Here is a 13359-nt window from a genome sequence, read left to right as displayed (position 1 = left end):
TCTCCCGGGTCCCCTCCCATCTCCCGGGTCCCCTCCCCTCCATCTCCCGGGTCACCTCCCCTGTCCATCTCCCGGGTCACCTCCCCCGTCCATCTCCCGGGTCACCTCCCCCTCCATCTCCCGGGTCACCTCCCCCTCCATCTCCCGGGTCACCTCCCCCTCTATCTCCCGGGTCACCTCTCCCTCCATCTCCCGGGTCACCTCCCCCTCCATCTCCCGGGTCACCTCCCCCTCCATCTCCCGGGTCACCTCCCCCTCCATCTCCCGGGTCACCTCCCCCTCCATCTCCCGGGTCACCTCCCCCTCTATCTCCCGGGTCACCTCTCCCTCCATCTCCCGGGTCACCTCCCCCTCCATCTCCCGGGTCACCTCCCCCGTCCATCTCCCGGGTCACCTCCCCGGCCCTGGTCACGTGCCTTCCCTCATGCAGTGCGCACGGTCGCCGTTAGGGGGAGTCTCCAGATTTAGCAGTAAAAGCATGCGCACATCTCTATATTGTGCGCAATATCAGGTCACGTGTCTCTTACGTCATTAGATCGCGACTTGTGGTGAAGAAACCACGTGACCACAATGTACAGAAACATGAAAACTTTGATCCATAGCGGTAAGTACAGCCGTAAAGCAAAGCCCCTGCCCCCTTACCTCCCTGTCTACCCCCCACCCGTACCTGCCCCCTGTCTACCACCTCCCTGTACACCCCCCCCAGCTCCTGACCCCTTACCTCCCTGTACACCACCCCCCAGCTCCTGACCCCTTACCTCCCTGTACACCACCCCCCCCAGCTCCTGACCCCTTACCTCCCTGTACACCACCCCCCAGCTCCTGACCCCTTACCTCCCTGTACACCACCCCCCAGCTCCTGACCCCTTACCTCCCTGTACACCACCCCCCAGCTCCTGACCCCTTACCTCCCTGTACACCACCCCCCAGCTCCTGACCCCTTACCTCCCTGTACACCCCCCCCCCAGCTCCTGACCCCTTACCTCCCTGTACACCCCCCCCCCCAGCTCCTGACCCCTTACCTCCCTGTACACCCCCCCCCAGCTCCTGACCCCTTACCTCCCTGTACACCCCCCCCCAGCTCCTGACCCCTTACCTCCCTGTACACCCCCCCCCAGCTCCTGACCCCTTACCTCCCTGTACACCACCCCCCCAGCTCCTGACCCCTTACCTCCCTGTACACCCCCCCCCCCAGCTCCTGACCCCTTACCTCCCTGTACACCCCCCCCAGCTCCTGACCCCTTACCTCCCTGTACACCCCCCCCCCCATCTCCTGACCCCTTACCTCCCTGTACACCCCCCCCCCCAGCTCCTGACCCCTTACCTCCCTGTACACCCCCCCCCCAGCTCCTGACCCCTTACCTCCCTGTACACCCCCCCCAGCTCCTGACCCCTTACCTCCCTGTACACCCCCCCCCCAGCTCCTGACCCCTTACCTCCCTGTACACCACCCCCCCCAGCTCCTGACCCCTTACCTCCCTGTACACCAGCTCCTGACCCCTTACCTCCCTGTACACCCCCCCCCCAGCTCCTGACCCCTTACCTCCCTGTACACCACCCCCCCCCCAGCTCCTGACCCCTTACCTCCCTGTACACCACCCCCCCCCCCCAGCTCCTGACCCCTTACCTCCCTGTACACCAGCTCCTGACCCCTTACCTCCCTGTACACCCCCCCCCCCAGCTCCTGACCCCTTACCTCCCTGTACACCACCCCCCCCAGCTCCTGACCCCTTACCTCCCTGTACACCACCCCCCCCCCAGCTCCTGACCCCTTACCTCCCTGTACACCACCCCCCCCCCCAGCTCCTGACCCCTTACCTCCCTGTACACCCCCCCCCCCCAGCTCCTGACCCCTTACCTCCCTGTACACCACCCCCCCCAGCTCCTGACCCCTTACCTCCCTGTACACCACCCCCCCCAGCTCCTGACCCCTTACCTCCCTGTACACCACCCCCCCAGCTCCTGACCCCTTACCTCCCTGTACACCCCCCCCCAGCTCCTGACCCCTTACCTCCCTGTACACCCCCCCCAGCTCCTGACCCCTTACCTCCCTGTACACCCCCCCCCCAGCTCCTGACCCCTTACCTCCCTGTACACCCCCCCCCAGCTCCTGACCCCTTACCTCCCTGTACACACCCCCCCCCAGCTCCTGACCCCTTACCTCCCTGTACACCAGCTCCTGACCCCTTACCTCCCTGTACACCAGCTCCTGACCCCTTACCTCCCTGTACACCACCCCCCCCAGCTCCTGACCCCTCACCTCCCTGTACACCACCCCCCCCAGCTCCTGACCCCTCACCTCCCTGTACACCACCCCCCCCCAGCTCCTGACCCCTTACCTCCCTGTACACCCCCCCCCCAGCTCCTGACCCCTTACCTCCCTGTACACCAGCTCCTGACCCCTTACCTCCCTGTACACCCCCCCCCCCCCAGCTCCTGACCCCTTACCTCCCTGTACACCACCCCCCCCCAGCTCCTGACCCCTTACCTCCCTGTACACCACCCCCCCCCAGCTCCTGACCCCTTACCTCCCTGTACACCACCCCCCCCCAGCTCCTGACCCCTTACCTCCCTGTACACCACCCCCCCCAGCTCCTGACCCCTGACCTCCCTGTACACCACCCCCGCCCCAGCTCCTGACCCCTGACCTCCCTGTACACCACCCCCGCCCCAGCTCCTGACCCCTGACCTCCCTGTACACCCCCCCCAGCTCCTGACCCCTGACCTCCCTGTACACCACCCCCGCCCCAGCTCCTGACCCCTGACCTCCCTGTACACCACCCCCGCCCCAGCTTCTGACCCCTGACCTCCCTGTACACCACCCCCCCAGCTCCTGACCCCTTACCTCCCTGTACACACCCCCCCCCCCAGCTCCTGACCCCTTACCTCCCTGTACACCAGCTCCTGACCCCTTACCTCCCTGTACACCAGCTCCTGACCCCTTACCTCCCTGTACACCCCCCCCCCCCCCAGCTCCTGACCCCTTACCTCCCTGTACACCAGCTCCTGACCCCTTACCTCCCTGTACACCACCCCTTACCTCCCTGTACACCACCCCCCCCCAGCTCCTGACCCCTTACCTCCCTGTACACCACCCCCCCCCAGCTCCTGACCCCTTACCTCCCTGTACACCACCCCCCCCAGCTCCTGACCCCTGACCTCCCTGTACACCACCCCCCCCCCAGCTCCTGACCCCTGACCTCCCTGTACACCACCCCCGCCCCAGCTCCTGACCCCTGACCTCCCTGTACACCACCCCCGCCCCAGCTCCTGACCCCTGACCTCCCTGTACACCACCCCCGCCCCAGCTCCTGACCCCTGACCTCCCTGTACACCACCCCCGCCCCAGCTCCTGACCCCTGACCTCCCTGTACACCACCCCCGCCCCAGCTCCTGACCCCTGACCTCCCTGTACACCACCCCCGCCCCAGCTCCTGACCCCTGACCTCCCTGTACACCACCCCCGCCCCAGCTCCTGACCCCTGACCTCCCTGTACACCACCCCCGCCCCAGCTCCTGACCCCTGACCTCCCTGTACACCACCCCCGCCCCAGCTCCTGACCCCTGACCTCCCTGTACACCACCCCCGCCCCAGCTCCTGACCCCTGACCTCCCTGTACACCACCCCCGCCCCAGCTCCTGACCCCTGACCTCCCTGTACACCACCCCCGCCCCAGCTCCTGACCTCCCTGTACACCACCCCCGCCCCAGCTCCTGACCTCCCTGTACACCACCCCCGCCCCAGCTCCTGACCTCCCTGTACACCACCCCCGCCCCAGCTCCTGACCCCTGACCTCCCTGTACACCACCCCCGCCCCAGCTCCTGACCCCTGACCTCCCTGTACACCACCACCACCCCCTCCCCCCAGCTCCTGACCTCCCTGTACACCACCCCCCCCCCAGCTCCTGACCCCTTACCTCCCTGTACACCCCCCCAGCTCCTGACCCCTTACCTCCCTGTACACCCCCCTCCAGCTCCTGACCCCTTACCTCCCTGTACACCCCCCTCCAGCTCCTGACCCCTTACCTCCCTGTACACCCCCCTCCAGCTCCTGACCCCTTACCTCCCTGTACACCACCACCCCCCCCCCCCAGCTCCTGACCCCTTACCTCCCTGTATACTGATTATATGACTTGTACAGGTGGGAGGATCCTGTTTTGCCCCCTGTACTGCACTCGGGGTGTGAGTAGCTCTGGTGCCTCGCAGGATGGGAGCCATGGGGCAATACCTGATGAAGAGGAGATGTGCCCTCCACACACTGCCCCAGGACCGCAGCTGCCACAAGCCCCGTACTGGGAGGAACCTCATCCCCCCCCGAATGTCAGAAGGAGGAACCCGACCCCCAGCCCAGGACTCAGTGACCCCAAGCAGGGGGGAAGACGGGACGGCACCGGCTTCATCAAGCCCGAGGTGTCCACCGGTCGCCTCAAGGTGACGACCCAAACAACACCGGTGCCTCTTAACCCCCCCCCCCCCCCATGACTGGAAGTGTACCCGGTGCCTCTTATCTCTTCCCCTCCATATCCCTACGTGACAGGTCCATCTTACACCCATCACTGGTGCCTCGTACACCCCCCCCCCTTCCATGACTGGAAGTGTCCCTGGTGCCTCATATTTCCCCCCCCCCCCCCCCCCCGCCTAATGCCTGGCCCCGGTGCCTCGTACTACCCCCCCCCCCCCCCCCCCCCCCGGCCTAATGCCTGGGCATGGCCCCGGTGCCTCGTATTTCTCTCCCCCCCCCCCCCCGATGCCTGAGCGTGTCCCCGGTGCCCCGTATCCCCTTCGCTACATACCGGACGTGTTCCCGGTGCCCCCTCGCTACATACCGGACGTGTCCCCGGTGCCCCGTACACACCCCACCCCCCTTCATGCCTGGAAGCTCCGGTGCCTAGTACTCGCCTCACTACAGACCGTACATGTCGTTCCCCCCCTCCACCCAATGACTAGTGCCTAAACCCGTGTCCCCTCTCCCACGACTAGTGCCCTCCCGCAACCCCCCCCCCCCGGGGTTACCCTAGGCCAGTGATGGCGAACCTTTTAGAGACCGAGTGCCCAAACTACAACAAAGACCCGCTTAATTATCGCAAAGTGCCATCACAGAAATTTAATTTGTGATTTATACTCCCTTCTCTGTCACAGCTTTCATTGATACCAGCCCCTGAGGCACCAATAAAGCAGAAAATAGTCCCAGGTAGAGCTGTCACTTTATAATAGCTCTGTGCACAGCAAGTCCTGGGCTGTCTGGGACTGCAGGAAGATACCTGGAGTCATCTCTGGTGATGGCCTGAGTGCCACCTCCACCACCAGTGCCATAGGTTAGCCATCACTGCCCTAGGCTGTACCCGCTTCTCCCTCTCCTCAGGCGGCAGATAGCATCGTCTCCATTGTGTTTGGCATGAAGCGTCTGGCCTGGGCCCATATGGACCGTACGATGACGGTAAGAGACTGGCGCCAACACGAATGGTCTCCATTACTGAAGGGCAAGTCGCACCCGGACCTGTACCTGGAGGAGGTGTGTATGATTTACATAGGACTGCCGGTGCCTGCTCGTGCACAATGCTGCCTCTGCCTCTTCTCCTCTGCAGGTGTCGTCAGCCCTGTCCCTGCTCCCTCCTACAGACCTGTACATCGTGGAGAAGAGCTCGCTGTCCTCCCAGAATGCATCCATGTTTCCAGTAACTCTGCACCTGCGGGTGGTGGAGGCCCTGGTGTACGCGCTGCTGAACCCCGGGTACATGGTGGAGCGCCAGCACCGGGTCTTCAGCATGGCCCGCTCCATTGTGGGGAAGCACTTTGATATCATGGTGGGTGGGGCCAAGACCAGTGGGGTGGAGCTAGTGCAGCGGCTGGTAGAGGAGGCAGAAACCCTGCAGCAGTCACGGATCCACCTCCTACCAGAACTCCTCCTCCAGTACAAACACAAGCTCCACCCCCGAGGACAGAACCGCAACGAAGAGTTGTGTGACGCTCTGCTGCAGGCCATCGCCTTCTACGAGCTCCTCAGAAAACACCAGACCTGAAGGAAGGACCTGCTGAGGTCAGGTGACCAGAGCGGCTCATCTACTGGCCCCTCCCACATGACCATCTGAAAGGTCACATGATGAGACAGGAGAAGAGGTAAAAGCCTCCTTTAATATTCCAGTCCTTAAACAAAACTGATGTGTAAAAACATAAGAATCACAGACATGATGGAGCTCACAGAGCCACAGTGCAGACCCCGCAGGGACATCATCACATAAATAAAGATTTAATGATAAATAAAAATTATTATCAGCTCCAGGATTATTTATACAATAAGCCGCCCCCCCACCCCCCCTCCTCCACCACCCCCCGGCTCAGGGGAAGTCCAGCGCCAGGGCACTTAGTGTTGTTCTAGGAAACTCCAAATGGATCCCCTCCAAATAATGAAGGAACCTGCAGAGACACAAAATATGGAGTCACCACTGAGCAGCGAGAGGAGTATCACATAGAGCAGGAAGAGCAGCGAGAGGAGTATCACATAGAGCAGGAAGAGCAGCGAGAGGAGTATCACATAGAGCAGGAAGAGCAGCGAGGAGGTCACTATGGAGGGGAGATGGAGACACGAGGTGAGGACACAATCTATATGGAGGGGAGATGGAGACACGAGGTGAGGACACAATCTATATGGAGGGGAGATGGAGACACGAGGTGAGGACACAATCTATATGGAGGGTAGATGGAGACACGAGGTGAGGACACAATCTATATGGAGGGGAGATGGAGACACGAGGTGAGGACACAATCTATATGGAGGGTAGATAGAGACACGAGGTGAGGACACAATCTATATGGAGGGGAGATGGAGACACGAGGTGAGGACACAATCTATATGGAGGGGAGATGGAGACACGAGGTGAGGACACAATCTATATGGAGGGGAGATGGAGACACGAGGTGAGGACACAATCTATATGGAGGGGAGATGGAGACACGAGGTGAGGACACAATCTATATGGAGGGGAGATGGAGACACGAGGTGAGGACACAATCTATATGGAGGGGAGATGGAGACACGAGGTGAGGACACAATCTATATGGAGGGGAGATGGAGACACGAGGTGAGGACACAATCTATATGGAGGGGAGATGGAGACACGAGGTGAGGACACAATCTATATGGAGGGGAGATGGAGACACGAGGTGAGGACACAATCTATATGGAGGGGAGATGGAGACACGAGGTGAGGACACAATCTATATGGAGGGGAGATGGAGACACGAGGTGAGGACACAATCTATATGGAGGGGAGATGGAGACACGAGGTGAGGACACAATCTATATGGAGGGTAGATGGAGACACGAGGTGAGGACACAATCTATATGGAGGGTAGATGGAGACACGAGGTGAGGACACAATCTATATGGAGGATAGATGGAGACACGAGGTGAGGACACAATCTATATGGAGGGTAGATGGAGACACGAGGTGAGGACACAATCTATATGGAGGGTAGAGGGAGACACGAGGTGAGGACACAATCTATATGGAGGGTAGATGGAGACACGAGGTGAGGACACAATCTATATGGAGGGTAGATGGAGACACGAGGTGAGGACACAATCTATATGGAGACACGAGGTGAGGACACAATCTATATGGAGGGGAGATGGAGACACGAGGTGAGGACACAATCTATATGGAGGGTAGATGGAGACACGAGGTGAGGACACAATCTATATGGAGGGTAGATGGAGACACGGGGTGAGGACACAATCTATATGGAGGGGAGATGGAGACACGAGGTGAGGACACAATCTGTATGGAGGGTAGATGGAGACATGAGGTGAGGACACAATCTATATGGAGGGGAGATGGAGACATGAGGTGAGGACACAATCTATATGGAGGGGAGATGGAGACACGAGGTGAGGACACAATCTATATGGAGGGGAGATGGAGACACGAGGTGAGGACACAATCTATATGGAGGGTAGATGGAGACACGAGGTGAGGGCACAATCTATATGGAGGGGAGATGGAGGCACGAGGTGAGGACACAATCTATATGGAGGGGGGATGGAGACAGGAGGTGAGGACACAATCTATATGGAGGGAAGATGGAGACACGAGTCGAGGACACAATCTATATGGAGGGGAGATGGAGACACGAGGTGAGGACACAATCTATATGGAGGGGAGATGGAGACACGAGGTGAGGACACAATCTATATGGAGGGGAGATGGAGACATGAGGTGAGGACACAATCTATATGGGGGTAGATAGAGACACGAGGTGAGGACACAATCTATATGGAGGGGAGATGGAGACACGAGGTGAGGACACAATCTATATGGAGGGGAGATGGAGACACGAGGTGAGGACACAATCTATATGGAGGGTGGATGGAGACACGAGGTGAGGACACAATCTATATGGAGGGTAGATGGAGACACGAGGTGAGGACACAATCTATATGGAGGGGAGATGGAGACACGAGGTGAGGACACAATCTATATGGAGGGGAGATGGAGACACGAGGTGAGGACACAATCTATATGGAGGGGAGATGGAGACACGAGGTGAGGGCACAATCTATATGGAGGGGAGATGGAGACACGAGGTGAGGACACAATCTATATGGAGGGTAGATGGAGACACGAGGTGAGGACACAATCTATATGGAGGGTAGATGGAGACATGAGGTGTGGACACAATCTATATGGAGGGTAGATGGAGACACGAGGTGAGGACACAATCTATATGGAGGGTAGATGGAGACACGAGGTGAGGACACAATCTATATGAAGGGTAGATGGAGACACGAGGTGAGGACACAATCTATATGGAGGGGAGATGGAGACACGAGGTGAGGACACAATCTATATGAAGGGTAGATGGAGACACGAGGTGAGGACACAATCTATATGGAGGGGAGATGGAGACACGAGGTGAGGACACAATCTATATGGAGGGTAGATGGAGACACGAGGTGAGGACACAATCTATATGGAGGGGAGATGGAGACACGAGGTGAGGACACAATCTATATGGAGGGTAGATGGAGACATGAGGTGAGGACACAATCTATATGGAGGGGAGATGGAGACACGAGGTGAGGACACAATCTATATGGAGGGTAGATGGAGACACGAGGTGAGGACACAATCTATATGGAGGGTAGATGGAGACAGGAGGTGAGGACACAATCTATATGGAGGGTAGATGGAGACACGAGGTGAGGACACAATCTATATGGAGACACGAGGTGAGGACACAATCTATATGGAGGGGAGATGGAGACACGAGGTGAGGACACAATCTATATGGAGGGGAGATGGAGACACGAGGTGAGGACACAATCTATATGGAGGGTAGATGGAGACACGAGGTGAGGACACAATCTATATGGAGGGTAGATGGAGACACGAGGTGAGGACACAATCTATATGGAGGGGAGATGGAGACATGAGGTGAGGACACAATGTATATGGAGGGTAGATGGAGACACGAGGTGAGGTCACAATCTATATGGAGGGTAGATGGAGACAGGAGGTGAGGACACAATCTATATGGAGGGTAGATGGAGACACGAGGTGAGGACACAATCTATATGGAGACAGGAGGTGAGGACACAATCTATATGGAGGGGAGATGGAGACACGAGGTGAGGACACAATCTATATGGAGGGGAGATGGAGACACGAGGTGAGGACACAATCTATATGGAGGGTAGATGGAGACACGAGGTGAGGACACAATCTATATGGAGGGTAGATGGAGACACGAGGTGAGGACACAATCTATATGGAGAGTAGATGTAGACACGAGGGGAGGACACAATCTATATGGAGGGTAGATGTAGACACGAGGGGAGGACACAATCTATATGGAGGGTAGATGGAGACACGAGGTGAGGACACAATCTATATGGAGGGTAGATGGAGACACGAGGTGAGGACACAATCTATATGGAGGGTAGATGGAGACACGAGGTGAGGACACAATCTATATGGAGGGTAGATGGAGACACGAGGTGAGGACACAATCTATATGGAGGGGAGATGGAGACACGAGGTGAGGACACAATCTATATGGAGGGTAGATGGAGACACGAGGTGAGGACACAATCTATATGGAGGGGAGATGGAGACACGAGGTGAGGACACAATCTATATGGAGGGGAGATGGAGATACGAGGTGAGGACACAATCTATATGGAGGGGAGATGGAGACATGAGGTGAGGACACAATCTATATGGAGGGGAGATGGAGACACGAGGTGAGGACACAATCTATATGGAGGGGAGATGGAGATACGAGGTGAGGACACAATCTATATGGAGGGGAGATGGAGACATGAGGTGAGGACACAATCTATATGGAGGGGAGATGGAGACACGAGGTGAGGACACAATCTATATGGAGGGGAGATGGAGACACGAGGTGAGGACACAATCTATATGGAGGGTAGATGGAGACACGAGGTGAGGACACAATCTATATGGAGGGGAGATGGAACCACAAGGTGAGGACACAATCTATATGGAGGGGAGATGGAGACACCAGGTGAGGACACAATCTATATGGAGGGTAGATGGAGACATGAGGTGTGGACACAATCTATATGGAGGGTAGATGGAGACACGAGGTGAGGACACAATCTATATGGAGGGTAGATGGAGACACGAGGTGAGGACACAATCTATATGGAGACACGAGGTGAGGACACAATCTATATGGAGGGGAGATGGAGACATGAGGTGTGGACACAATCTATATGGAGGGTAGATGGAGACACGAGGTGAGGACACAATCTATATGGAGGGTAGATGGAGACACGAGGTGAGGACACAATCTATATGGAGACACGAGGTGAGGACACAATCTATATGGAGGGGAGATGGAGACACGAGGTGAGGGCACAATCTATATGGAGGGGAGATGGAGACACGAGGTGAGGATACAATCTATATGGAGGGGAGATGGAGAGAGGAGGTGAGGACACAATCTATATGGAGGGGTGATGGAGACGGAGATATTTTGGGGAGCAGTCAGTGTTTGTGGTGATGACATGTGATCTCTCACCTCCTCTTGGTTTTGCCGTCCTCCTTTGTCTTCTGTATTCGGCAGATGCTCCTCAGGGCCGGTAGATATTCTGTCACATTCACGTCCCTGTTCCCGAGGCTGATGAAGGTCGGATGAGACAGCACATCCCTCACAAGTGATATTCGGGTCTCGGAGACACTGAAACAGAGGGCAGATGAGCCACTGGCCTCCCCTGGGACTGGCAGCACCGGGTGGGGGGCACACACAATACTTACATGGTGGTGGCCGCCGGCTGCCCGTAGTACACCTGCTCCCGGACTGCGGGCACGCGCAGGGTCAGCTCCTCTGAGGGGTCTACACCAAGCCGCCTGCACAATTCCAGGGAAGAGTCCAGTGCTTTGGAGAGTCTGGAGGAGCACTTGTGGAAGGAGAGGGCCTCTATAAAGCCGCGTATCTCCCCGCAGCTCTGCACGCTCCAGACATCCCTGCTCTCAGTCCGCAGAGCATCGCACAGGCCATGCTTCAGCCTGCTCTGTGTCCAGGTGGGGCTGCAGCTGTATGCAGGGTCTGTGGGGTCACAGGTGAAGCAGTCCAGGCCCGATATGTGATCCGCAAACTCTGCCATGGAGTCCAGACACTGACACACCAGGAGAGAGGCCTGCTGCTCTGCCGGGGACAGCGCCCTCCTCCCACCACTGGAGGTGCTACAGCAGGGGGCGCTCTCCTGCTCAGGCCGTGCAGCGCTCAGGGCCGCATCCATTGAGTTGGAGTCACTTTCAAACAAGTCGCTGTCGTTGAGCATCAGCAGCTTCCGCCTGCGCTTCATGGTGGCAGAGGCCTTCACCCCACAGTCCTCCTCCAGAGCCTCAGCATCAGGCACCGGGGGCGGCTCCGGGATCTCTCTGGCTGCCGGCTCCTCCACATGCACCGGGAGGGGCAGGAGAAACTCCACATTACTGGCCGTAAAGAAAACCTTCCGGGAATGAAACTCTGCCAATAACTGCCCCAAAGGGTGTAACCGGGAGGACGCCCCGACCTGCTCCTGCAACACAGAACCACCAAGGGTTACACTCCCTCCATCCATCACACGCAGGTTACACTCCCTCCATCCATCCATCACACGCAGGTTACACTCCCTCCATCCATCCATCACACGCAGGTTACACTCCCTCCATCCATCCATCACACGCAGGTTACACTCCCTCCATCCATCCATCCATCACACGCAGGTTACACTCCCTCCATCCATCCATCACACGCAGGTTACACTCCCTCCATCCCTCCATCACACGCAGGTTACACTCCCTCCATCCCTCCATCACACGCAGGTTACACTCCCTCCATCCATCACACGCAGGTTACACTCCCTCCATCCATCCATCCATCACACGCAGGTTACACTCCCTCCATCCCTCCATCACACGCAGGTTACACTCCCTCCATCACACGCAGGTTACACTCCCTCCATCCCTCCATCACACGCAGGTTACACTCCCTCCCTCCATCCATCACACGCAGGTTACACTCCCTCCATCCCTCCATCACACGCAGGTTACACTCCCTCCATCCCTCCATCACACGCAGGTTACACTCCCTCCATCCATCCATCACACGCAGGTTACACTCCCTCCATCCCTCCATCACACGCAGGTTACACTCCCTCCATCCATCACACGCAGGTTACACTCCCTCCATCCCTCCATCACACGCAGGTTACACTCCCTCCATCCCTCCATCACACGCAGGTTACACTCCCTCCATCCCTCCATCACACGCAGGTTACACTCCCTCCATCCCTCCATCACACGCAGGTTACACTCCATCCATCCATCCATCACACGCAGGTTACACTCCCTCCATCCCTCCATCACACGCAGGTTACACTCCATCCATCCATCCATCACACGCAGGTTACACTCCCTCCATCACACGCAGGTTACACTCCCTCCATCCCTCCATCACACGCAGGTTACACTCCCTCCATCCCTCCATCACACGCAGGTTACACTCCCTCCATCCCTCCATCACACGCAGGTTACACTCCCTCCATCCATCCATCACACGCAGGTTACACTCCATCCATCCATCCATCACACGCAGGTTACACTCCCTCCATCCCTCCATCACACGCAGGTTACACTCCCTCCATCCATCCATCACACGCAGGTTACACTCCCTCCATCCATCCATCACACGCAGGTTACACTCCATCCATCCATCACACGCAGGTTACACTCCCTCCATCCCTCCATCACACGCAGGTTACACTCCCTCCATCCATCCATCACACGCAGGTTACACTCCCTCCATCCCTCCATCACACGCAGGTTACACTCCCTCCATCCCTC

General features: G+C 57.8%; 2 protein-coding genes across 2 annotated transcripts in view; one reads left to right on the top strand and one right to left on the bottom strand.

Moving 5' to 3' along the window:
- Positions 1–298: 298 nt before the first annotated feature.
- Positions 299–6268, top strand: TEFM (transcription elongation factor, mitochondrial). Its single transcript, XM_072131555.1, has 4 exons — positions 299–604; positions 4143–4432; positions 5364–5513; positions 5587–6268. Exons 1-4 carry the CDS (start codon positions 571–573, stop codon positions 6019–6021), a joined length of 909 nt encoding a protein of 302 aa, XP_071987656.1. The 5' UTR covers positions 299–570; the 3' UTR covers positions 6022–6268.
- A 43-nt stretch (positions 6269–6311) lies between these two features.
- The window catches only part of ATAD5 (ATPase family AAA domain containing 5), a 44761-nt gene continuing 37713 nt past the window's right edge, over positions 6312–13359 (bottom strand). Inside the window, exons 21-23 of the mRNA XM_072131554.1 lie at positions 11287–12053; positions 11051–11209; positions 6312–6415 (exon numbers count right to left, since the gene is read on the bottom strand). Coding sequence (XP_071987655.1) covers positions 6337–6415; positions 11051–11209; positions 11287–12053 — 1005 coding nt within the window. The 3' untranslated portion in view covers positions 6312–6336. The remainder of the gene's footprint in view (positions 6416–11050; positions 11210–11286; positions 12054–13359) is intronic.

This window comes from Engystomops pustulosus, unplaced genomic scaffold (genome assembly GCF_040894005.1).
Source record: "Engystomops pustulosus unplaced genomic scaffold, aEngPut4.maternal MAT_SCAFFOLD_89, whole genome shotgun sequence".
NCBI classification, from domain to species: domain Eukaryota; kingdom Metazoa; phylum Chordata; class Amphibia; order Anura; family Leptodactylidae; genus Engystomops; species Engystomops pustulosus.
This window is presented reverse-complemented; position numbering and strand designations above follow the sequence as displayed.